The sequence below is a fragment of the Pan paniscus genome, chromosome 5 (genome assembly GCF_029289425.2).
Source record: "Pan paniscus chromosome 5, NHGRI_mPanPan1-v2.0_pri, whole genome shotgun sequence".
Classification (NCBI taxonomy): Eukaryota; Metazoa; Chordata; class Mammalia; order Primates; family Hominidae; genus Pan; species Pan paniscus.
In genome coordinates, this window is record NC_073254.2 from 52,635,634 (window position 1) to 52,659,731 (window position 24,098).

The window sequence follows — 24,098 nt, forward strand, 5'->3', positions numbered from 1 at the left end:
TGGGGGGAAGGTGGCTCCAGATACTCTGAGGAGCCCACATTTCCAAAAGGGACCCAAAAAAGACAGGAGACACAGCCGGGAGGAATGCGCAGGAGTGGAGTAGACGGAGGCGCCTGACAGTGAAATGCAGTGTTAGGACTATGTTGTAATAAAAATGCAGGCAGAAAGGGCCACTGGTGTAGACCCAGAGAATGTTAACATCATCACAACGGCTGGCATCTCTCTCGCTCTCTTACACACACACACACACACACACACACACACACTCACCACCTCCCCCAACCCCTGCCCCAGGCTCATTTAACCCTCACAGTCCCAAAAGGTGCTACTGTTAGCTCCACTGGACAGATGAGAAAACCAAGGCTGCTGAGCAGGTGCGGGGAAGGAAGGAAGCCCCATGGCGTTCTTTGCCTTGGAGCAGATAGGGCCTGCCCTGGTGGAGGCGCGGCCACTCTGAATTGCTCGTGGGTCCGAGGACTGGGTTCAACATGGAAATTTCGTCCAGTCCAGCCTGCCCGGGGCTTTGGGTCATCCTCTGTTTCTTGGCTTCCACCATTTCCTGAGCTGCTGGCACCTTCTTGTTTTCCATTCTGGTTTTGTTTTTGTTGTTGTTGTTGTTGTTGTTTTTAAATGATTGGTCTTTTTGGTCATTGCTTATGATGGGGTGAAGGGGGTGTAACGTGCTTATCTTACCTTTTGCACACATTCCATTTTAGTCAAGACTGTCAACTTGCCCTCCAAACTGGCAGTCTGCCACCTGGAATTCAAAGTCCAAGATCTTTAAAATTAAACTAGGTGAAACAAGTAGAATGTTCTGGAATTTTTGAGGTCTCAGCTAGGTGAGGAGACAATGAAATGTGGAGCCACTTCAGAAGAGTCTGTCCTTCCACGTCCTGGGCCAGTGAATCCTGGTATGGAATACGCAGGGTGGCTACGGGGCGCTGGTGGGAAATCCCGTCAATGGAAGAAATGCTAAGACTCTAGAGGTGGGCAAAGGGTGTCTTTAGAGTCTGTCGTCAGTCCCTACCAAAATGAAAGACCATCAGAAAAGGAAAATGGGGTCCCAGACCCCACACAGGAGCTTATAATGAGCCTCAGGGACTGTCCCAAACTCCAAAAACTACGTGAGCACCTACCAGAGCCAGATGCTGCCCGTGGGCCTGGCCGGCCCTCAGCCTCCTCTTGCTTGAGCCCGCCCTGCCTTGGGCTGCATTGCCAGCTGTGGGGACAGCCTCGGAGCCCTCAGCCTCCCTCACTGTCCGCTTTTGCCTCCGCAGGCTCTAGCTGCTTGGCTGCCCAGGGCTCAACGTGGGACCAGCCCCTCTGCCTGGTCCCCTCCTCTAGGCTCTTGGTTCTAAACACCGGAGATGCCGGTGACCCCAACCCCTCCCTCTAGCCGGGACCTCACCCGTCCCCGGGCTCAGGGTCCTCGCCGCTGACTGCGCATCTAGTCCAGCTGTCCTCAGAAGCGCTGGGTGGGTTGTCAGAATCAGAACCAAGGAGAGCACTTAAGAATGCCGACCCCTGGGTCCACAGCAGCCCCCCAATCAGAGCCTGTAGGGGCGGGTGGTGTAGACATGTCACTTGGTCAAGTTCCCAGGTGATTCTTACCCACCACACAGTTTGAGAACTGTTCTAGTAGTCATCGAGCAAAACAGAAACACATTACAACCTGAGCCAAACCAAAATTATCAGGTCATCCTCACTCGTTCTGGAGCCCAAATAATAAAATCTTAATGATTTCCTACAAACTGGGACTCCCAGTGTTTTTGGTTTTTTGTTTTGTTTTGTTTTGAGACGGAGTCTCACTCTGTCGCTAGGCGGGAGTGCAGTGGCGCGCTCTCGGCTCACTGCAACCTCCGACTCCCTGGTTCAAGGGATTTTCCTGCCTCAGCCTCCCTAGTAGCTGGGATTTACAGGCACGCACCACCACGCCCAGCTAAATTTTTGTAATTTTAGTAGAGACGGGGTTTCACCATGTTGGCCAGGATGGTCTCGATCTCCTGACTTCGTGATCCGCCCGCCTCGGCCTCCCAAAGTGCTGGGATTACAGGCCTGAGCCACCGCACCCGGCCCCACTCCTGGTGTTAAAACGGTTTTACTCTGCTGACGTCTGAAGACAAGGCATGATCCTCTGGCTTGGGATAATGTGAGGAAGTTGCTGTTTTTCCATCACAGACTAGTGTGAACTTTAATTTGTGTCATTTTCTTTACTTGTTGGGGTTTGTGTTTGCGGTTTCTAAGTCTGGCTCCCTGACCTCCTCTCTCTCTGGTAAACCCAGCATGTCCAAAACTGACCACCTCCAAGCGGCTCCTCCGCAGCCTTGCAAGTCCGGAAACAGCAATCCCATCTGGGGGTCAGCCTTGCCTCTGCTTCTTCTCTCAGGCCGTGCGTGCAGCAATCCTGCGAGGGGGCCCCCCGGGATAGCAGAGCCCTCCACCTCCCCCCTCCGCACAGCAGAGCCCTCCACCTCCCCCTCTACCCGCACAGCAGAGCCCTCCACCTCCCCCCACCCGCACAGCAGAGCCCTCCACCTCCCTCCACCCGCACAGCAGAGCCCTCCACCTCCCCCCACCCGCACAGCAGAGCCCTCCACCTCCCCCAGCACAGCAGAACCCTCCACCTCCCCCAAGCACAGCAGAGCCCTCCACCTCCCCCACGCACAGCAGAGCCCTCCACCTCCCCCACGTACAGCAGAACCCTCCACCTCCCCGCTGCGCACAGCAGAGCCCTCCACCTCCCCCACCACCGGCACAGCAGAGCCCTCCACCTCCCTGCCGCCCTCACAGCAGAGCCCTCCACCTCCCCCACCACCGGCACAGCAGAGCCCTCCACCTCCCCGCCGCCCTCACAGCAGAGCCCTCCACCTCCCCCGCACTCCCATAGCAGAGCCCTCCACCTCCCACCTCTGCACAGCAGAGCCCTCCACCTCCCCCCTCCGCACAGCAGAGCCCTCCACCTCTCCCGCCCCCGCATAGCAGAGCCCTCCACCTCCCCACTGCGCACAGCAGAGCCCTCCACCTCCCCCCTACCCGCACAGCAGAGCCCTCCACCTCCCCCCCACCCGCACAGCAGAGCCCTCCACCTCCCCGCCTACCCGCACAGCAGAGCCCTCCACCTCTCCCGCCCCCGCATAGCAGAGCCCTCCACCTCCCCACTGCGCACAGCAGAGCCCTCCACCTCCCCCCCTACCCGCACAGCAGAGCCCTCCACCTCCCCCCCACCCGCACAGCAGAGCCCTCCACCTCCCCGCCTACCCGCACAGCAGAGCCCTCCAACTCCCCGCCTACCCGCACAGCAGAGCCCTCCACCTCCCAACCCTCCACACAGCAGAGCCTCCACCTCCCCGTGCACAGCAAAGCCCTCCACCGCCCCTGCTCACCCCCCACTGTCGCCTCAGTCCTGGGAAGGATCCTCAATCCTTCCCAGCCCCACCGGCCCGCAGTGCACTCTCCAGGCCGCGGCCTGGTGAGCCTGTCCCAGTGTGAAACCGACCAGGGCCTCCTGTGCTCAGAACTTTCCACTGGCTCCCACCTCAGAGACAAAGCCCGATTTTCCATAAGGATCCATGAAGCCTCCTCACCGCCTCACACCGGCCCGCCACCCCTCCCCCTCCTCCGCCACACCAGCCAGGAGGCATCGAGCCTTCTTCCCCTGGCCCCCTCCTCCTGGAAGTCTCCCCCAGAGGGCCACGACTCTTGTTCCCCACCCCTCAGGGCTTTACTCAGCTGTCACCTTCTCTGGAAGCCTCTCTGGGCCACGGACTTCAACATGCACGCCCAGCCAGGCGTCTTCTCCCTCTGCACATGGGCTGGGCCACATTCACACTGACGCTGGTGTCTGCTCCCTGGAAGGTGAGGGAGGGCAAGAGGGGCAGCCTCCCTGCTCCATGCCCAGCACTTGGGAGGCAGGCGGCATGGGGGGGTGGTGGGGGGGTACAGTGGCCTGGGCGGGGCGGTGGCAGGACAAAGCCCAGTGCTCTCTGGATTGGGTTTTGTCTTGTTCAATACTCACGTCAGCCAATTATTGGCAACAAGTTGTCAGTTCTGGAAGATCGAAGCTAGGTGGGTGTGCTCCCGAAAGGATGCCTGCATGGTTTGGAAATGGAGCACCTGACTTGGAGCCCCAGTGCTCGGCCAAAGCCACCAGGTGGAAGTTAACCAAAAACATGGAGAGTCCCTAGTGTAGGTTCCAAGAAAAAATTCCACTGAGAGGAGCAGACCCCTGCCTGGTTTCCACGTGACAACAGCTCAGGAGGAGGCCAAGGCTCCAGGTGGCTGGGGTCCCTCATGTTCAGCGCATGGAGCCTCGGGCCCCACATGCACCAGCGGAGTTGCTGGAGACTCAGGCCCAGTTGTGGGGTCACAGGAGAGGGCACTGGATCCCAGACGGCAGGGCCTGCAACACTGAGTTCACACACCCAGGACTCGAGATTGGGGCCAGGGAGAGCGGCAGCGCCTGCAAGGGGCCGCCTCCTGGCTCACTGGTTCCCTTCCCCGCGTCTCCCCTGGGAAGCAAGATAAATGGGGGAAGTTGCTACCAAATACTCACGGGCTCGTCAGGTAGAAGAAGCAAGACATGAGGAAGAAAGCAGCTGGGGCTAAGCTCAGAGGAGGAGAAATGACAAGGGAAGGGGACTGGGTTCAAGGTGGTGTTTCCTAACCCCCCAAAAATGGCATCGAATAGGCCATGGGGTGGGGTGGAGAGAGTGCCACAGGAGGTGGGAGGGAGCTGGACAGCCCCTCCACCCTGAGGGAAGGCCCTCAGAGCCGGTGACAGTGCTGGCCCGGATCCGCTGGATCTGCCCACGCCGCCGCCCTGGAGCAAGCCGGCCTCTCTGTGCCTGCTTTGCTCCAGGGCTGTCTGCCTCCCTCCACGAGGCAGAGGAAGCGAGCAGGGGCCTGGGCGGACACCCCTGAGTGCCTGGGCCTGCAGAGAGGGCCGGATGGCAGTGTCCATATGAGGGCACTGGGGCAGAGGGGCTGACCCTGGCCTGGGCCCCCTGCTTGTCCCTGGGCATCGAGAGGAGTTGCTGCAGAGAGTGACGACTCGAATACAGCACAAGTCACCACTTTATTTCTAAGAGAAAACCTGCATTTTCACACACATGGACTCAGGGGTTTCAAACACACGGTTTGTACATCTGCCCGCTTAGGTTGCTCTGCAAAATGAGGAAGAAGCCGCATCGTGCTCACAAATAATACACATTCCACATAGCAGCACAGCCTTTTGGGCATCTTTGGAGTTTTAGACGGAGCTTCTGGAGTCACAGAGCCATTCCCAACCAAGGCCTGGCATGGTCCCTGCCCTTGCATCAGAGTGGCCTGGGAGGTACACACATCTTTACAGGCCCAGAAACGCCAAAGGCTGGGAGGCTCTTGTTCTCTGGTGAATCCGGATTCAAGACAGGCTTCGCAAAAGCAGCTCTTGGGCCGAGCTCCAGGCCTAGCCCTGAGGACCCCTGGCCTCCTGGCGCCCCTCCAGAGGCTGCCTGGCTAGTCTCTCGCTTCTCCAGGCACTGGGGGGTGGGGAAGGGTGGCCTCAGGGACATAAGGACCAGGGAGCGTGTGATGGAGAGATTTCTAACTGTTCTTCTGAGGGGGTGCAGCCTCTCTGAAGGTCACTGTGGAGGGCGCACCAAGGCCTGGAGAGCCTTGGGGAGAGATCAGGCCCCACAGACCTGGAAGCTCTGCCCCAGTATCCCCCAGCCTGGGCGGCCGGGCTGTGCTCCCTGAGGACCTTACTGGCAGCACCCTGCCCTGCTGACCCTGGAAGCAGCTGATTGAGGGGCCTGGGAAGACCCCATGGCCTCCAGCAGGTCTCAGAATGACTCCTGTAGTGGCTAGGACTAGGGCACTGGCCGCACCCTCAGGCCCAGGTGGGAAGTGTGGGCTGGGGATAAACCCAGCAACTCAGGACTAGCAGCAGCCATCAGGGGCTGTGGTGCAGGAGCAGCCACCAGGGCAGCACCAGGAGGCAAAGGCCCTGAGGGAGATGAGCTGGTGCCATCCCCTCCCAATTCCGCTCAGATGGGCACCCTCGCCTTCCTGGGACATAAACCCCTGGGGCTCATGTGGTGGGGAGCAATTTGGCAGCAGACAGATGGACTAATATCAACGTCTCCAGTGACCCAGGGCCCAGTCCCTGCCCTGAAGGCTGCTCAGCCCCTCCAGCCCCCGTCCCGCCTCGCAACGCCTCCTCTGCGCCAGGGCCAGGGCCTCTCCCCCTAGTGGAGCGACTGTCCACTGGCTTTCAAAGGCGGCACTCCTCAGCTGTCACAGCCGCAGTGACAGCCTTGGGGAGGCTGAGGGGGCTCTGTCAACCAGGGGACACTAGTGGGGACAGGTGTGTAGCTCCTGGCTGCAGGGCCTCCTCCACCCCCCCCTCCCCCCCGCCCATTCAGGGCTATAAATACTCACGGACGCAAATGGTAAATGCTCCCAGACATTTATCATAAATTACAGGTGGATGATTGTGAGTCTTCAGGCCATGAGGCCTCTTGGGGACTATTTCAGTTCTTTAAAAAAAAGAAGACATGAAGCCGATGGGGCAGGAGGGCCGTTCAGCCTGGCTTCTGACTGGAAGCTCGCTGGGTGCAGCAGACTGGCCTGGGAGATGCCAGGGTGCTGGGTGGGTTGGAGGCTGGGCCAGGGAGCACCGTGACCAGTGGTGGTCACAGAGGACGTGAACGATGACGTGGGCCCAGGTCGGAAGCAGCCAGAGCCAGATGAAGGGCACCTGGCCCCTTCTGCGAGGTTGGAGCGTTATGCCAGGAACAGGTGTTCCCTGTACACTTTTTTAAGTGAGTAAAGAGAACAGTGATTTTCAAACAATGGTGTGTTGGGTGGGGCGGCTCTTCCATGCACCTGTCCCCTGCCTCTGCAGGAGCCCAGCAGAAAGTCCTAGCTGGAAGGCCGTGGGGCTTGGGGCCAGCACTGTGCAAAGGATGGGTGAGCACGCTGTCCCTCGGAGCGTCCTCAGTGGTGCAGCCAAGAGCCAGGAAGGGCACAGCCTCTTTCCTCCTCCCTGATGGAAGCCAGAGACCTACCACAAACAAAGACCTGCTGCCTCCACCCCTCCTCCCTCCGCCTCGCCTCTGCAACCGGTCTTTCCTCCAAGCAAACCTTTTCCGCCCCCTTCACCATTCACTCTGCAAATGACCAGGGCCTCCAAATCCCGTCCAGCCCCAGGTATGACTGGATCCATGTCAGCGAGAGAGATGATAGGGGCATTCCAGTTGTCCTGCATGCCATTTAAACCTTTCCCTTCCCTCTCTTCTGGAAACTCTGAGCAAACACCAGGCACTAGGACAACTTCTAATTTAATATTATAATAATAAAAGCCACGGTGGCACAGAACCATGAACTGCACTTTAAATTCCTAACTGAACTCCTGCCGGGGCTGTTATCAGGAAAAATATGCAGAATCAATGGCTGCAGCTGCCAAAACAAATGGAGTATGCCCACCTCTGCCACGGCATCGCTGCAGACCTGCCCTGCCCGGGCCGTGCCCGACCTGGGCATCGCTCGGAGGAGCTGGTCACCACATAGAAGGTAAGATTAAAATAATAACACCGACAAGCAAGCACTAATGAGGAAAAACTCCTGGAAGGAAGCAAATTTAATTTTCTTTTCCTCTTTGACACCTTTCTTCCCTGTCCAAAGGGAGGTTCTTAATTGAAGTCTGTGAGGGGAGCGCTCCATCTCTTTATCACCAAGTGGCCTCAGTACACAGAACGCTCGCTTTTTATTGTAGATTATACCTTCCTTTTCCCCCTTGGCTCTGGAAAGGATAAGTGATTACAATTTTGTTATCTTCTAAATTAAAAAGAAGGTGAAGTTGACTGGGCTGGAGCCATCTGCACAGGAGTTTGACAACTGGGGCGACAGCATAATACTGGGCAATTTTTTGCACAATTCAAAAGCTTTTTTTTCTCTTTTTTGCCAAGGAATCAGTTTAACAAACATCCTACTCTTGCTGAAAATAATTTCTTTTCCCAACTCTTCTAGGAATAAAACACTTTTAATGTATTTGTCAGGAATCGACACTTCATTTAATAGGATTTAAAAAGTGACAATTTAAAGAGCAATTGAGAAGAGTCCCACATCCATCATGGCTTGTGCTTCTAACTAAAATCAAAAGAATGAAAGCAGAAAAAGCACTGAGAAAATGGTAAAACGGGTGTCTGTGTGTGTGTGTGAGGGAGAGACGGTGGGGGCGCGGGGTGGTTCATAGCTGCTTCAAGTCCAAAGTGCTCACAACGGCTCCTGTGAGACTGCCCTGCTGGGTGCTGGCTGCACGGACACAGCTGCTGCCCGGCACACACCCTACCTGCCCTACACTCTCAGTCCACCCCAAATGACCCTCCCCAGAGCTGCCAGAAGGTGACTTTGAAGGCTTTTTTCCCCAAAAGCTCCAATGAAGTTGCCTTTCTACTCTCCAAAAATAATAATAATAATAATAATAATGATGAAAAGTGAAGGGTGGGGGTGCTGGCCACCTCCCATTTCTTTGCCTGGGTGGTGTTGACCACAGCACCCTTGTGTCCTTTCCGTTGGTTACTGAGGACCATTGCCCTCATGGGCCCAGGCCACAGGCACCCACCTGTCAGCCTCACCTGCCACCTCTCTTCATGTTGGCTTGTTGCCCCTGGGGCTGGCCTGGGCATGGGGGAGCTTATCTCCCCGACCAGAGGCTTGGCCATGTCTCCTTCACAACCCCCACTCCCCGCGGACTGAGCCTCCACTCTCTGCTGGGCTTAGGGCTCTGTGGTGCCCAGGAGCCCTCCCAGCCACGTGCCAGCCCATCCCATCATCAGCACTTGCTTTTAGCTTCAAGTGTTTAGGTCGCTTTGGTCCTGGTGGCCCAGGGGAGAAGTGCTCTGTAGGACCAGCCAGGCTCTGGGGAACTCCAGGCTGCCCGGGGACTTTCTGGTAGCCACTCACTTGTCCCTGTTCCCTGGAGATGAGGTCCTTGCCCTGGTGTGTGGTGTGACACACCTTGACTTGGCCTCCAGGCCCAGCTGGACACACGAAAAGAGTTCCTGCCTCAGTCAGAAGGCCCCTCAGGGAAGGGCAGTACCCCTCTAGCCTGGGAAAGGAGGTGAACCCGTGTCCTTCTGGAGTCCAGGGCAGGCTCCCAGCAAAGCGAGGGGAGGCGAGCTGGCAGCGCGGCTGTGAGGGAATGAGACTTTGCCATCAGTCCTCACCAATGACATCTACTGTTAGTGCCACCCCATCTTCCCCATACTTCTCTTTATCTGATGATAAGGGGCATCTTTAAAGTGCTGGAAGACAGGAGGGACAGAGATCTGGAAGGGCATGCCCCGAAGGAAAGAACCGCCACAGGCCAGGGAGCTGCAGATGTGGGTCTAGGGCCGAGGCTTTGCAGCGTATTCCTTTTCAGATGCGAGGCCGAGCTGCCAAGCTGCTATCTCGTTCCTGGAGCACAGGAGGGCTCTGCATGCTCTGTGGGCAGGGGACTGGAGGGTTGCAGATGCAGGGCCGGGCAGCTCCTCCAGCACCCCCACCAGCCCACCCTCTCTTCCCAAGGTCAGCAGCATGCTGCTTCAGGCCAAGGGCCTCTGGGCAGGCGATGCCCATGTTTAAAAAGAAGCACGTGAATGGCTCATTTCAAAATGTTTGAACTCTGCCCTTGATATGACTGTCTGGCTCCTTTGTCCCCATCTGGGTGGAAAACACACTGGGGAAGGAAGTGCTGAGTGTGCAGGAGCTCTCTGGCTAATTGGCAACCCGGGGCTGGGGGCTGACAGAGTCAGCAACCATGCTGGAGGGCCCCCCACTGTGAGCGGGCGCCCACCGTTCCTTACAGGAGCCTCCTCCCATTATGAAATGCCTGGCATCCCAGGGGTGTTCCACTCTCCCACACAACAGGGAAGTGGCAGAGATCAGAGCTGAGGGGATAGGAAGCAGCTCAGCCCTGCAGCTGGAGCTACCGGGGAGGATGGAGAGCTGCAGACCCCGGCTTCTCCTCAGGAACGTGTGCGCCCTGCCCCGGTGGCCCTCTGATGTCTGCCATCCTGTGTTCACACGGAAAGACAGTCTTCCAATTTAATCACGCAGTTTGATGCTACCCTACTATTTCCATATGGACAAATCACTCAAAATCAAGTTAAACTAGGAGGAAGCGGCTGACCCGTTGGCTCTTTCTAGAGCGCAGCTGATATGTCTTTGACACACCTGAAAGGAAACTCCCATGCCCTCACCCTCCTTTAATCAGGGTTGCAGGTTGGCGCTGAGGACCCAAGGACTGCAGTGCTGCTCACGTGCCATGCCGTCCTGGGGAGACTCCCAGGCTGATGCTGATGGCGACAGAGGCCGGAGCTCTGGGGATAGCAGAGGGGCAGGCAATGATGTGCGCAGTTACCCAGGGCAGGCAGCACTGGAATGGAAATCACTAAGTAGGAGACGGAGCCACATCAAGCCACCATCGTCAAATGAGGTCCTTTTGATGAGGATTAGGAGAAAAGCTTCTTGGAACTGCTATTTTTCAGTCCCCAGTTGAGTACTGTGGTGTGGGGGAAGCACGGAGTCCCAGTTCTGCGTTCCCGACGCTGATGGGCAGGTGGCTGCCTCTCCAATGCTTCGATAAACACAACTGGAGGGGCAGCTAAGCCACGGCAGTCCCCGGCAGGTTTGGCCACGCCAGAACTCGGTATATGTTTATCTACAAGGACTTCGGAACAGTGAATTAGCAGCGGGCATAGTAACTATTTCCTTGTCAGCCTCCCAAGCTTAAAGGCTGGATCCATGTCAGGAATGACAGGTGAGTAACTCAGCCACATGAGTGACTATTAACTCCAGTGTCCACAGGTTGATTTGCTTGTGTGCATTTGTGGCACTTCCTCTGTGGCCCAAGTGCCAGGATGAGCTGCATCCGTGTCTCATTTAGGAGACATGCATGATGGGTCTCTGTCCCCGCAAGCTGAACCGTTCAAAACCAAGGAAGGAAAATTATAGCATCAAAAGGGATTAAAACTAGTGATTTGCTGTTTGAGCATTTCAAATGGATCCGGAACACCTATGATTCACTGAATGGAGAATAACTAAAACAAATAAAAAATCATTTAGTTGCCAGGGCAATGTATTCCAGCAGAATGAACACTCTATGGAGGCCCATTCCTAAAGGGTGCCTCCAGGTAGCAAAGGCCCGATGGCTTTCTCCTCCGCCTGAGTGTTTGCGTGCCATTTTTGTATTCCAACACAGGCCTGTCTATGACTTCCTCCTGTTCCCTGCGCCTGGGCTAGATTAGAGAGGTAGGGTGTTAATGGTGGACTTGATGAAGATTGAAGACCCATTTTCTCCCCCTTGAGACCAGCCTGATTTGGATAAATTGAGAAGAACAAAGCAGCCCCTTTCTGTCCTTGGGAGAAAACCTGTTCGGTGTCTGCTTTTGCAGCTAGGTCGGCTCCTCCCTGGAAAGGGGCAGAGGTGGGGGCAGTCAACAGAGACCCCTGCTCAGGGAGGAGACCGTTTCCTGCCGCTGCCCGAGCCCACCAAGTCACACCAGGCCCGCTGCCTCCTTTATTGGTGCTGCCGGTTGGGGGAGCGTGAGTTGGAGCCTGGGCTGGAGGGTAGTGAGCTGCCACTAGGCGCCCGCAGCGCATGGGAGTCGAGCTGCTGACCGGCCAGGCTGGTGTCCCCTGTCCCCGATTCCTCACTATTTTCCTCCTTCTGGCTGCTCTGCTGCTCTGGACACTCAAAGTGGACACAGTGGAACACCTGGGAGAGAAAAGGAAAAGACCCCATGAGTGAAGAGTCAGCATGCGGCCCTGGAGTTGCCGCAAGTCGAGATACTGCCCTGCCCAGCTTTGGGGGCCACCACGAGGGAGTTAGAGGAGGTCCTTCCCACTGCGCACGCCTGCCCCGGCGCAGACACCTGATGGCAACTAGCATGCTGTAAACACATTTTGATCAGTCAAGATGAAAGGAAATGAGCCAGTGGCCCAAAAGTTAGAGACACCATGACACGGATTCCCATAAAATGTTCACACTGGATTACTCCGTTTTTGCCAACCTTTGTCTAATGGGCTCTTTTTTCTTTTTTAATTAATTTTTGTATTTGGCAGTTGGGTTAAAACTCAACAGGAGTTGACTGTGGTGGTGGTGGTTCGATTCTGTGAGGTTGTGGAAAGCAGGTCCACAGATAACGTCCACCGTCTGTGTGGCATCTGCGTGGGTTGTCTCTGGGTATTCTGGTTTTCTCCCGCGTCCCAAAGCTGTGCACTTGAGGTTCATTGGTGTGTCTGCAGGGTCCCAGTCTGAGTGCATGTGAATGTGTGTGAGCGTGCCCTGCAATGACATGGTGTCCTGTCCTGAGCTGGTTCCTGATGCATAGTTCTCCTGGCCCTGCAATGGTTGAGCACAGACCCTGCTAAGCAGCTGTGCTGGGGAGTGGACTTCAACCTCATGTGGCTCCAGCCAGTCTGGAACAAACGCCCCCAATGTGTAGAAGCCAGCCACCTGGCTGACAGTCACCCTCTGGGAGCTAAGAAGAGTTTGCATACCTGACAGCAGGTCAGCCTGGAAGCACCATGAACTCTGTGCCAACACTGTGCCAGCACTGTGCAGACAGGGCACAGCACCGAGCTCAGCGCCCCGCAAGCAAGGGTAAGCCATGGCCCTGACCTGGAGAGTAGACAACGTGCTTCAGGGGGTCCTGACATGCATGTGTGAGCTGTGGGGTGCAGGAGAGAAGGGCGGGGTGGGGGCTGTCGTTGCCACTGCACGAGCATGTGTGCACATACATACACACGCCCTTCTACCGTAGAATCAAGTTCACAGAGACAAATGTAGTATCAACTGCAGAATTATATTGAAAATATAAATTCCACACTTACCTCCCTGCATCACTGTTTTTTCCATATTCCCACTTCAATTCATTTATTGACCACTGTTTTAAATTTCACATTTTCTCATATGACGACTGAGACCGTGTCTTCCTGGTGTGTCCACTCTGTTTTGGGAGCTGCCATTTTCTCTTAGAGGGAGCTGATTTCTCTCCTTACAGGGCAGGGGCTCAGGCGCGGTCCTCGCCTCCTGCAGACCCCTCACTGCCTCACGGCTGAAGCTGTCCCCACTTAGCCTATGTGTCCCTCCTTTTCCTTTCTTTCCTTCCTTCCTTTTTTATAAAATCTCCTTCTGTGGGTCCATCTGCAGGGCTTACCAGTCAACAACCGGAGGGGCTAGGTCCTAGGGGAAGGCCTTATGTGGAGATCTGAACACTATTTGGGCCATCAGCTCTGCCCTGGGCTAGGCCAGGGGAATCTGAGAATCATCCTCTAGGTGACAGTCATTAATCCACTCCTCCATTAGCTTCACATTCTTGCAGCTCTTCAGTAACAACACCGCCCTGGGCATGTCGGCCACTCGTCGGTCACTTGCCTTATGAGTGTTCCTCCTTCCACACCCAGGGATAGGTGAGGTCAGGCTCTGCGGGGCCAGGACACGCCTTGAGAGTGCAGTCCCGGTCCTCAACACACCGCCCACTAAAGCTTCTCATAACCCAGCAAATACGCCTTCTCTTTTGCAGTATGACCCAGAGCCATATTCTGTTCCCACGCCCACACGCAGGACTTTTCAGGACAGGCTGCGTTTTACTGCTCCTTCCCCCTGCTGACACGGGAGCTCTTTATCCGGCCCCACCATGTTCTTTAATCGGTTATTTGTGTAATCCCTGCTCTCCCTGCTCCGTCAATATCTCCGGAGGCCGCTCCCCAGAGCCTCAGGCTGATACTAATCCTGGAATTGACTTACGTTTGTCCTACTCCTTATTACCTTTCCTCAAGCTTGCTCCTCTGGTATTGAATGGTTTTTCTCTCCTTTTGCTCTTGCAAGGTTCTCTACAGTCCTGTTAATTTCCAGGCCAGCTCTTCCCCCACCGGCCCCGCAAGCCTTCAGGGTGCCCCCTGCTCCGTGGCCCACCCCGCTGCCTGCCTCCTTCTACTGATCTGTCAGCTCCAATCTGACTCAGGGACCAAGGCTTAGTCGTCCTTCTACCTGCTCGGGTTCTTGCACAAGAATAAACAAATCAATAAAAACCCTGGATTGAGAGATAAAGTTAAAAAAGACCTCAGAGTGGCCTGGTGCTACGGCTTGCGCTTCACAGCCGGCCTCTCACTGGAGGAGGGATCAGGGCGGGTCTCTGCTCCGCACTGCGCTGGTAAGAGCCTGGGAAGAGATGCTGTCTGTGGTGAGCACGTGATAGACATTCCACGACCCGACCTGTCGGTGCCCTGGTTCTCATTGTTTCTTCTCATTTCCAGCTGCATTTATCTCTTGTCTAACTTGGGCAGTGTTAAGGGCACAACTGTGTTTAGCCCATTAGCCAATTTGTTTTCAGATAATAATGCAAATGGCTGTTACTCCCAACACACCTAACAAGACTGACAGCCAATCTCAACTGCTTCTGTGTTTTCCTATGGATATTTCTCCTAAAGAACTCCTAACTATCTCTCTCCCTGATGCCACAGAGCTCACGGCAGGCCCTGCCATCAAGTTAGGGGACCCTGGAAGCCCCTGGAAGCCCCTGGCCGTAACTGCCTGACTGAGCTCCCTGTGGCTCTGCAAGGAACTGGGGCCATCTCAGAGCTGCGTCCCAGTCTGTGGCCCCAGAATCCCAACTAAATGAAGTGCAGTCTCCCTGAGCATCTCCACCAAACCACGCAGGTGCTGCCAGATTCAAAGGCAATACACAGGCAGGAGTTAGTTACTGTATTAAATCACAAACTGTGTGGCGAAGATTCTAAGTGGAAAAGAGTGTTTTTACAAATGGATAGGCGGGTGAAGACACAGAACCTGCCATGGGTGGGAGTGGGCAAGCTACAGGTGACAGGTGGGGAGGGAACAGCCTCTGCACACCAACAGAGACAGGATGAACATCACATATGCAGCAGACACGGCCAGAGGATGACGCTGCACACGTGAGCAGGGTCAGGAGGTACACACGTACCACAAGCATGAAGCACCTCCTACGTGCCTGACTGGGCGAGGTCCCAGCTGCCCTCAGAGGGTGTACGGTCCAGTGAGGCCAGCAGACACATAAGCCAGGGAGAAGGAGCCCCAGGGCATAGAGGAGTGGGACCCAGCCAGGCAGGCAGTCAGGGAAGGCTTCCTGGGGGAGGAGACATCTGAGGTGAGTCTGGAAGGAAGAGGCAGCCAAGCTAGAGAGGATGGAGGAGTGGGGGACTTGGTGTGGAAGGAAAACAGGAAGAACTACAGGTTCTCAAGCCAAAGGGTGGCAACAGAGCAAGGAGGGCCTGGGAGCAGCAGGGTGTGGGGGGGAGGGGTGGGGCAGAGGCCACACCCAATGGGACAGGGCGAGGGCCTGGCCTTAAGCTGGGTAGGGATCCTGATACTCTTGGACAAAGGAGGCTATTTATTTATTTATTTATTTATGAGACAGAGTCTCGCTCTGTCGCCAGGCTGGGGTGCAGGGGGGCTATCTCAGCTCACTGCAACCTCCCCCTCCCAGGTTCAAGCGATTCTCCTGCCTCAGCCTCCTAAGTAGCTGAGACTACAGGCACGTGCCACCACACCCAGCTAATTTTTGTGTTTTTAGTAGAGATGGGGTTTCACCATGTTGGCCCGGATGGTCTCGATCTCTTGACCTCATGATCCGCCCACCTCGGCCTCCCAAAGAGCTGGGATTACAGGCGTGAGCTACCACGCCCAGCCTACGAGACTCTTTAAAAACTAATATTTCTTAAACTAAAAAAGTTATTTAAAAAGGAATATACATTTGTGGTGACAAATTCAAATAACAAGTATTTTAAAAATCTAGATGACAACAAACCTTTAAACCTTGGAATCCCCTGATTTAGCAATTTGGAATCAATAGGCAGGAGTCATTTTCAAATCAAGAAAGATCAGAATTTGGTAACAGACTGGATGAGACTGATAAAGGAAAGCGCCCACAATGACTGTCAGGGTTCCCTGGAAGGGACGGGGGCGGGCATACTGTGGTGCTACAGAAGGTGGCAGCAGCAGGTCCCAGGGCTCCAGTTACAGCAGCTCAGACCTGCACTCATGCCAAGGACTCTCACAGACCCTTTCCCTGCAATGATTTCACTGAGTGCAGACTCCAGCAGGTGCGCCCACAGCGCGGCTCCTGCCCTCAGGACCTCTCAGGCAGATGGGGGCAGAGGCACCTCTGTGCAGGGGCCTGTGTTCACTCTTCCGCAAATGGCGAGTAGCAGGCTGGGAATGAACCTCAGGGCTGTGCCTTCCTTAAGCCTGGACCTTTCCACTGTATCAACATACCTGCCTCACACAAACAATTCTACCAGCACGGGATCAGTAATATTTCATACATCAGAGGTGTGTGAGAAACTAATTTTGCCTGGAAGAGAGGTCAGGGCAGGCTACAGAGAGGAAGGTGTGCACAGGTGAGGCCTTGAGGGGTTGGGAGGCAGGGAGGGGAGCTGCTTTCCAGGCAAAGGGAACAAGGAGAAGATTTCCACATAAAGATCTGGGCCTTGGCACCTCACTCCTGGCAGCCTGTCTGTAATTCACTCTGGTCACCCCTCTGTGGAGCAGTGTGCCTGCCTCAGTCATCTCTGTTGATGATTTAAGCCTAGCAGCCTTCAGCCAAACGTGGCAACTGTGTAAGCCAATACCCAGCTAGCTCCTGGACCACTCAGATGCCCATCAACATGTACGAGGCTGGGGTTACTTCTCCTGGGACCCCAGAAATCCTCAGATTTGCATGCAATGCAAATGGGCATTCGGGGGGGCCTGTGGGTGGTCCCAATTCTGTTCTTGGGAGCGGGAGTGAAAAGCAAGCCTGTCGTGGGGAAACTGGCACCTTCACTGGTGGCCACGCTGCTGGGGCTGAGCGTGAAGCTGCCTCCGGCCCTTGGAGAGGAGTGTGAGGGAAGGGAGGCGGCAGTGCTTTTTATACACAGGAGCTGGAGGAGGGTGATGGCAGCTTGGAGGAAGTCATCACTGCCATGGTAGGGGGGAAATCTGGAAATACTGGGCATGTGGCCCTCCCCTTCCCACCGTAACCCCAAGCTCCTCAGCCCACTTTCCACCAGGCACCTTTGGGCCTCCCTCTAGGTGGAACAGCCAAGTCCTGAGTCTCTCTTTGCTCAGAAGCTCAAGTGATTCAATTTCTTTTCTCCAAACTTTCCCAAGACTGCAATACCTCTTGGAAAGGACGTGACCAAAAGTGGCTGAGACACACTGGGCAGAGCCGCACTACTCATTTATGCAAAACCATTACTCCGGCCGCCGCATCAGTCTCCCTTCCCCTTTTCAGCAATCATGTATCCCATTAGCCTGTTTGATTGCCGCTGCTCACAAAGGGGCGCCTTCGCTGAACCGTCTTCAATGGCCTCTGGATCTCTCCCCTGAGAGAAGCCGGCTAATTTGGAATGTGGTCGTGTGTATGAATCCGACACAGCCTCAGTCACAATCGGGTGTCCTTTTCTGTAGCTGCTGTTTATGATCACTTTGCCTTGCCTCTCTGGGAGCCATAATTCACCACATACTGGAGATAGCCTGGGTGTTCTTTTCTCCGTGAACCCTGGACAGGATGTACACAAATGTGCTAGCCCCTTCTTGGTGACCAGGCTAATTCCTCAGCTGCTTGGTGGCTGCTGCTTCTCATTAGAGGGATTCCCTAAGCACTATTTGCTTGACAAATTTTCAAGGTTTTTAAAAGCAGAAGCCTTTGCTAATTTTCCCAAGTTGGCCTAAGAGTCCACTGTGAACTGCAGCAGAAATTGGGGAAATTTAATAAATGTTGATCAATGACTCTGCCTTGCTTTCCTGGTTCCTCCTGAATAATTTCCACAGACTGCTTTCATGCCAACCAATACAAATAGGATTTCTGATCCAAGTTTTCAACTTACAAATACAAGTTAACAAATCTTTATAAAATAGATATCTACCTCTTGATGTCTGTCCATAAGTCAGATGCAAAGCCATGACTTCTAACTTACACTCCCCTAAAGATCCCCTATTTCCCTTTCACAGTGGCTGGTGTGGTGGCATCACACACCCACCCAGCGTTCAGTGACATAACAGATCCTGACGATGGTCACCATTAACATCTCTCTTATGCTCGCCTCAGAGCAGAAGGTAACAGTCCATCTACAGACTGCAGAGATGTTTCGTTCTTGTTCTTTAAAAATGAAGACGAGTGCCTCCAACAAAATATCCCTTTTGATAAACCTTGGTTTTTTATGTGCATCTGAACAGCCCAACATACTGTTTTCAGTTAGGGGCCGGGCATGGTGGCTCACACCTTATAATCACAGCACTTTGGGAGGCTGAGAAAGGCGGATCACTTGAGGTCAAGAGTTCGAGACCAGCCCGGCCGACATGTCAAAACCTTGTCTCTACTAAAAATACAAAAATTAGCCAGGTGTGGTGGCAGATGCCTGTAATCCCAGCTGCTCGGGAGGCTAAGACAGGAGAATTGCTTGAACGTGGGAGGCGGAAGTTGCAGTGAGCCAAGATCGCGCCACTGCACTCCAGCCGGGAGACAGAGCGAGACTCTGTCTCAAAAACAAACAAACAAACAAACACAACAAAAAACAAAACTAGGAATTACTTCATAGGGAGACATTTCCAAATTGCAAGCAACAAATTTTCAGTATTGCTTAGGGTGATAGGATACCCAAATATTTTTGCACTAAGTATGGAGGTAAGTTTCTGGGTGACAATGCTTATATACGGCAACAGCTTTTAAAAAAACTTTACAATATCATTTTCTCATATTCACATAGGCCAGGATATCCACAGATAATTGGAACTCTGATGCTTGGAAGGTTCTGGAAGAAGAGGCTTTCCAATCCCTATCACCCCAGGCAGCCCTGGAATTCCTGCCCTGTTTTTTATGTGTGTACACTCCAGAGTTCCAGGGAGAGAGTTACTTTCTTGTCTTAATGGATTCGGCTATAGAGTGGTAGAGGTATCTTTTAGTTATTTTTTTGAAAAACTAAGAAACAAAAAAAGGGAAGTGTTCTTGTTCGCAGGCTTCTGGGATGCCTGAATCTCCCCACCTGATAGATGTGGCCTCACCAGGGCCACCTTCCCACACCAGACAGGCACCAAGAGAGCCTGGCCATGGTCCTGCTCTCCCCACAGGGCTGGCCCATGTGTCTCCAGCTGCCTGGGTGGTTCTTCACTTTGTGTGACCAGGCTCCGCATGTACCTTCTGTCTCAAAGGGCTCCAGCTGCGTCGAGGCTTCCAGCATCACCCCTCACTGCTGGCACAGCAATGGGACACATCTGAGGGGACCCTCACAAGCTGCTGTCTCCATGCGTCTCACTGCTGGGAGGCTCCTGGGTACTCATCTGCCCAGGTCTGGGGTCACTTTCTCCCAGGCCAGTTGAGGATGGAGAATTATTGTTGCTCCAATATGACAGGTCTAAGGATTGTGCAGTGTCTGAAACAACCATATGTGCTCAATGTTGTCCTGCTTTTCCTCTTTTTTTCCAATAAAATCTTTCATAACAAACATTTAAATATAAAGAAGCCCACAAAAGGTCTTCTTTTTTTTTTTTCTGAGACAGAGTCTTGCTCTGTCGCCCAGGCTGGAGTGCAGTGGCACGATCTCGGCTCACTGCAAGCTCCGCCTCCCGGGTTCATGCCATTCTCCTGCCTCAGCCTCCTGAGTAGCTGGGACTACAGGCACCCACCACCACACCTGGCTAATTTTTTAATTCTTTTAGTAGAGATGGGGTTTCACCGTGTTAGCCAGGATGGTCTCAATCTGACCTCGTGATCTGCCCGCCTCGGCCTCCCAAAGTGCTGGGATTACAGGCGTGAGCCACCGCGCCCGGCCTAAAAGGTCTTCTTTTATAATTATGAAACAAACTAAATATTTTTCTGCCTTTTTTCCTGTCTCACTGGGAAGGAAGCTTTAAGATCTAGTTCACTCTCCTTATTTCAAAGGCAAGTGTACTGAGAGGCAGGGAGGTAAAATGACACTGGGGCCACACGGCTGGCTGGAGGGGAAGCTGGCACCAGTGCTGAGGCCCCCTCCTCCCTTCCTTCCACTCACTGCTCGCTCCCCTCAGTGCATCCTCTGCCTCCCTGCCTGCCCAGTGCTGGTTCGTGGAACCAGCTTCTAGAGCCTCCGCACCCCTTTCTTCTTAGCCTGGCTCTTCTGAGGCACCTGGCTTTGATCATTATCTGCAGGTATAATCCTTAAATCCAAGTTTTTGTTTGGATGGCTCAGCTTTCACTGCCTCTCCCCCAGCCTATATTTTTGTGCAACCGAATGCTTCCAGACTCTCTCATAACCATCAGAGCTCTGCCATTCTCCAAGGGCATGGCAGTCACAGCCTTGATGCCATCTTCAGTTATTCCTTCATCTGGCTTCAGGCTGTCACAAGTGATTCCTGAGAGCTCATTCCCTTTGGAATCCCACACCAACGCTCTGGCCCATGGTCTGATTTATGGAGGGGTTACTGTGTGCCAGGCACTGGGCTGGGTGCTGAGGACACAAAGATGCTACAACACAGTCTCTGCTCTCAAGAACTGCAGTGTGGTGGGGAGCCAGTCAGAACCTCCTGCTTTTGAAGTTTCCATGAATGTAATCCTAGTACACGTATTCTTTGGTGTCTGGCTTCTGTCCTTCAACACGCTGTTACATTCATCCACCTACAGTCCCTGCAGCCCGTTGTATGAGATGCTGTGCTTTGCTTACCCATCCTCTGTGGATGGACGCTCGTGGTGTCCCATTGGGTTCAGGATGAACAAGGCTGCGGTGACAGCATCCTCACTGTTGCCTCCTAAACTGGTACAATGCAGATTCACAGGTACCAGGCTGCCCGCTGGGCTTGACTATCCCGGCTGTCCCTGCACTGCCTCCTCTCTGGCCCCGTACCTCGCATGCGCCATACAGGGCCTCCGTGCTGCCATCTGAAACCTAAGTTTGTTTCCATTATTTCTATTCCCAAGCAGGTTTTCTTTGTGGGCATCCATTTCCAGTTGCTGGGACATGAAGCCCCTGGAGGGCCAGGTTCTCTCCCACACAGAAGTGGAGTCTGAAGGCTGGAACTGGTGCTCTCTGCAGACCAGGAGCTTTTGCAAGGAGAGGCCTGCCTCTCCATTTGCTCTCTCTGTGCTCTGCCACAGAGCACAGAGAGCGCCCACTGGGGGTTCTGGCCCTGGGGCCAGCATGTGACTGCTTTGAGGTGCTTCTGGGCTGAGACGATGGTCCTCTGGAGGATGCTGCCGGGGAAATGCTCAGGGGGCCAGAGAGAGTGGAATCAGACCTGGGGCAGGGGGACCTCGGAAATAATTATCACCATGCCAGGAAGGAGCACTTGTTTCACTTTTTCTTTAAGAGTCTGTTTCCCTGTTTTGTTTTTTTCCATTAGAGCCACATGTTGCTATGGGAACGAGGGTGGCATGGGAGCCCAGAGCCACTCACTGGTCTGACCAAAGCCAGTAAATAAATTCTGCCTCACTCCAGGCCCTGAGCCGAGTGGTCCTGGAGGGCAGCTCAAGCAGCCACTTGCAGACTTTCTGTCCTGCTGCTGTCGGCCCATGCAGATGCTCCTCTGACACGCTTATGGGCTGATCACTCTCCTTGGAATAAGGAGCGGCCAGCCTGCAGAGTGCTCTGCACCCTCCCACCCTCCCAGGTCCTCTAAGACATAAACTCATTCATGGCTCCCAAACTGCAAGGGCCAGGATCACTCGATCCGTTTTACAGATCAGGACTCACCCTCCTCCTTCAGGGGTGGCTGCTGTTTTCATTCACTGATGTCTCTACCATCAATCAGGTACAGCCATTTGAAATCTCACCCAGAGTTAAGGGGCTTTTTAATGGGGATTCATTTCTACCAGGTGGTGAAGCTGCCATCCCCTTAAGGAAGGGTCCTGCCTCAGTTTCTCCCCAAGATCTAGCACAAACTGGTGTACACAGCATGCTCAGAGCCACCTGCTTATTAATGCCTGACTCATAGAGTTCTGGGCCAGGGTGCAGCTGGGCTCATTTTGCACATTGCCATCTATTATGCCTTTGTGGGAGACGCAGTGGCCTCGATGTTACAGCCAGACTGCCTGGATTCACATTCTGATTCTGCCACTCAAGACTGGGGTGATCTCGTACAAATTAGTTAACATCTCTCAGCCTCGGTTGCCTCTAAACTTTTTACTGCCAAAACTGTATGCCATAAGGCACAGTTTTCCCATAGAAATACCATGTGGGACAAGAAACAGTGGTGCCTCCCCCTCACTGAGGAAACCCCAATTCTGGCTCAGATAAGATTTGTCCCCTTGCTTTCTTTTTCTTAGCAGTTTTACCACTTGTGTATGCACGAATGTTGTAGTAAAGCTTTGCCTGCTTTTGAAGTTTCCATGAATGTAATCCTAGTATACGTATTCTTTGGTGTCTCGCTTCTGTCCTTCAACATGCTGTTATGTTCATCCACCTACAGTCCCTGCAGCCCGTTGTATGAGATGCTGTGCTTTGCTTACCCATCCTCTGTGGATGGACGCTCATGGTGTCCCGTTGGGTACAGGATGAACAAGGCTGCGGTGACAGCATCCTCACTCCTGCCTCCTAAACTGGTACAAGAGCTTTGTTGGAGAATACACATAGGAGTGGAAGTGAATGCTCAGCCATAGGGTGAATGTGTGCATATGCTCCTTTAGGACAAAACACCAAACTCTTCTCCAGAGTGACAGGGTTAGTCCATCTGCCCACAGCACTGGAGGAGAACTGCCCACTGCTCCACAATTTTGCCAACACTTAGTATTGAGTTTCCTCATCTTTAAAATGAGGGTGAGAGTGGAACCTACTTCATATATGAGGATTAAATCATGTAATAAATATAAAGGGCTGGAAGATAACCTGGCACACAGTAAGCGCTCAGCAAATACTAGCTACTATTATTGTAATTAATAATAATGATTATTATTATAAGGGTCCTAAGCTAGGAGATGCTGAGATATCTGGTGCACATACTTTTCCATTTACAAATGTTTCTGGTTTAAGAAAATCCTCCATATGACTACAGAAACTCTGTATTGGAAAGCCACGGCCTCTTGATAATGAAAAGTTGGTTTACTACATCTTTTCCTTTATTGCTTTCTTTGATTGACTGACTGGGAGAGGGAGAGATGGGTGTACAGATGAGATCACTCACCCATTCATTCAGTTAACAGGTCCTCTATGCTTACACATGCCAGGCACCACGCTAGGTGCCAGGGATACAAAGATGAATATGACACAGCCTCTCTCCTCACTATATAAATTCAGTAAGTAAAATGGAACCTGAGAGCTGCCTAAAGCCTGTCAATACCATCCTCAGTTTCTGCTATTGACTTGGTAAAAGCTTTCATGTAGGTTCTTGTGAGCAGAAACCCTGTCTTTCTGAATACATTGCAGAGAATTTCCTTTTCCTACAGTCCTTTTTAACTCTCAAGACTGCTTGTGGGCCCCTGAGCTCCCAGCGTACTGAAAAAAATCACTCCAGAACTTTCAAACCCACATTTTTATAAAAGCCATAAAAAGAAACAGGCATAGCTTCTGTTTCTTGAACATCACTGCCTGATTTTCATGGGTGCACAGAATTGATCTTATTTACTCCCAGCTGGGTTTATTTAAGGATGTAGGTATGTGCCTTTGTTATTTACTCAGATAATTAATAACATATGAAATGGAAGGGTTTCTGGGAGACCCCGCACATAAGAACCAGTGTGGTTCTGAGCACAGTTTTGGGGGCTGAAACTAAAGACTCCCTCGATGTTTGTAACGTTGTTGACAAGGTCCAGTTTATTTTAGACGTGAGAAACTTAGAAGAGGAGCAGTGTCTGTCTCCCCAGTGGCTCAGAGTCGATTAGCATTGAAGGCAGGTGAACGACCACACAGGAATGACCATGAACTTGCTAAGCTGGCAGCTGAGACCACCATAAAGTGACTGAGGAAATGGTCAAGAAGGACCTCCTTGGCCACAGGCAGTGGGGACAATCAGATGCATGGAAACAATGGAAGCGGAGGGTGGATGTGCTGAAAGACACACCGACATCTGTCTGCCATCTAGTGCTGAGCATGGGAGGAAGACAAAGGAGTTGGGGGAAGCGTTTGAGGGTAAAGAAAAGACACAC

At 53.4% G+C, this 24,098-nt stretch overlaps 1 protein-coding gene across 6 annotated transcripts in view; it reads right to left on the minus strand.

Moving 5' to 3' along the window:
- Window positions 1–5,055: 5,055 nt before the first annotated feature.
- The window catches only part of BTBD9 (BTB domain containing 9), a 483,830-nt gene continuing 464,787 nt past the window's right edge, over window positions 5,056–24,098 (minus strand). For all 6 annotated transcript variants that reach the window (XM_034962027.3, XM_034962029.3, XM_055113567.2 and 3 more), the window contains one exon: window positions 5,056–11,743. In XM_034962027.3, the coding sequence (XP_034817918.1) occupies window positions 11,546–11,743 (198 nt within the window). In that variant the 3' untranslated portion in view covers window positions 5,056–11,545. The remainder of the gene's footprint in view (window positions 11,744–24,098) is intronic.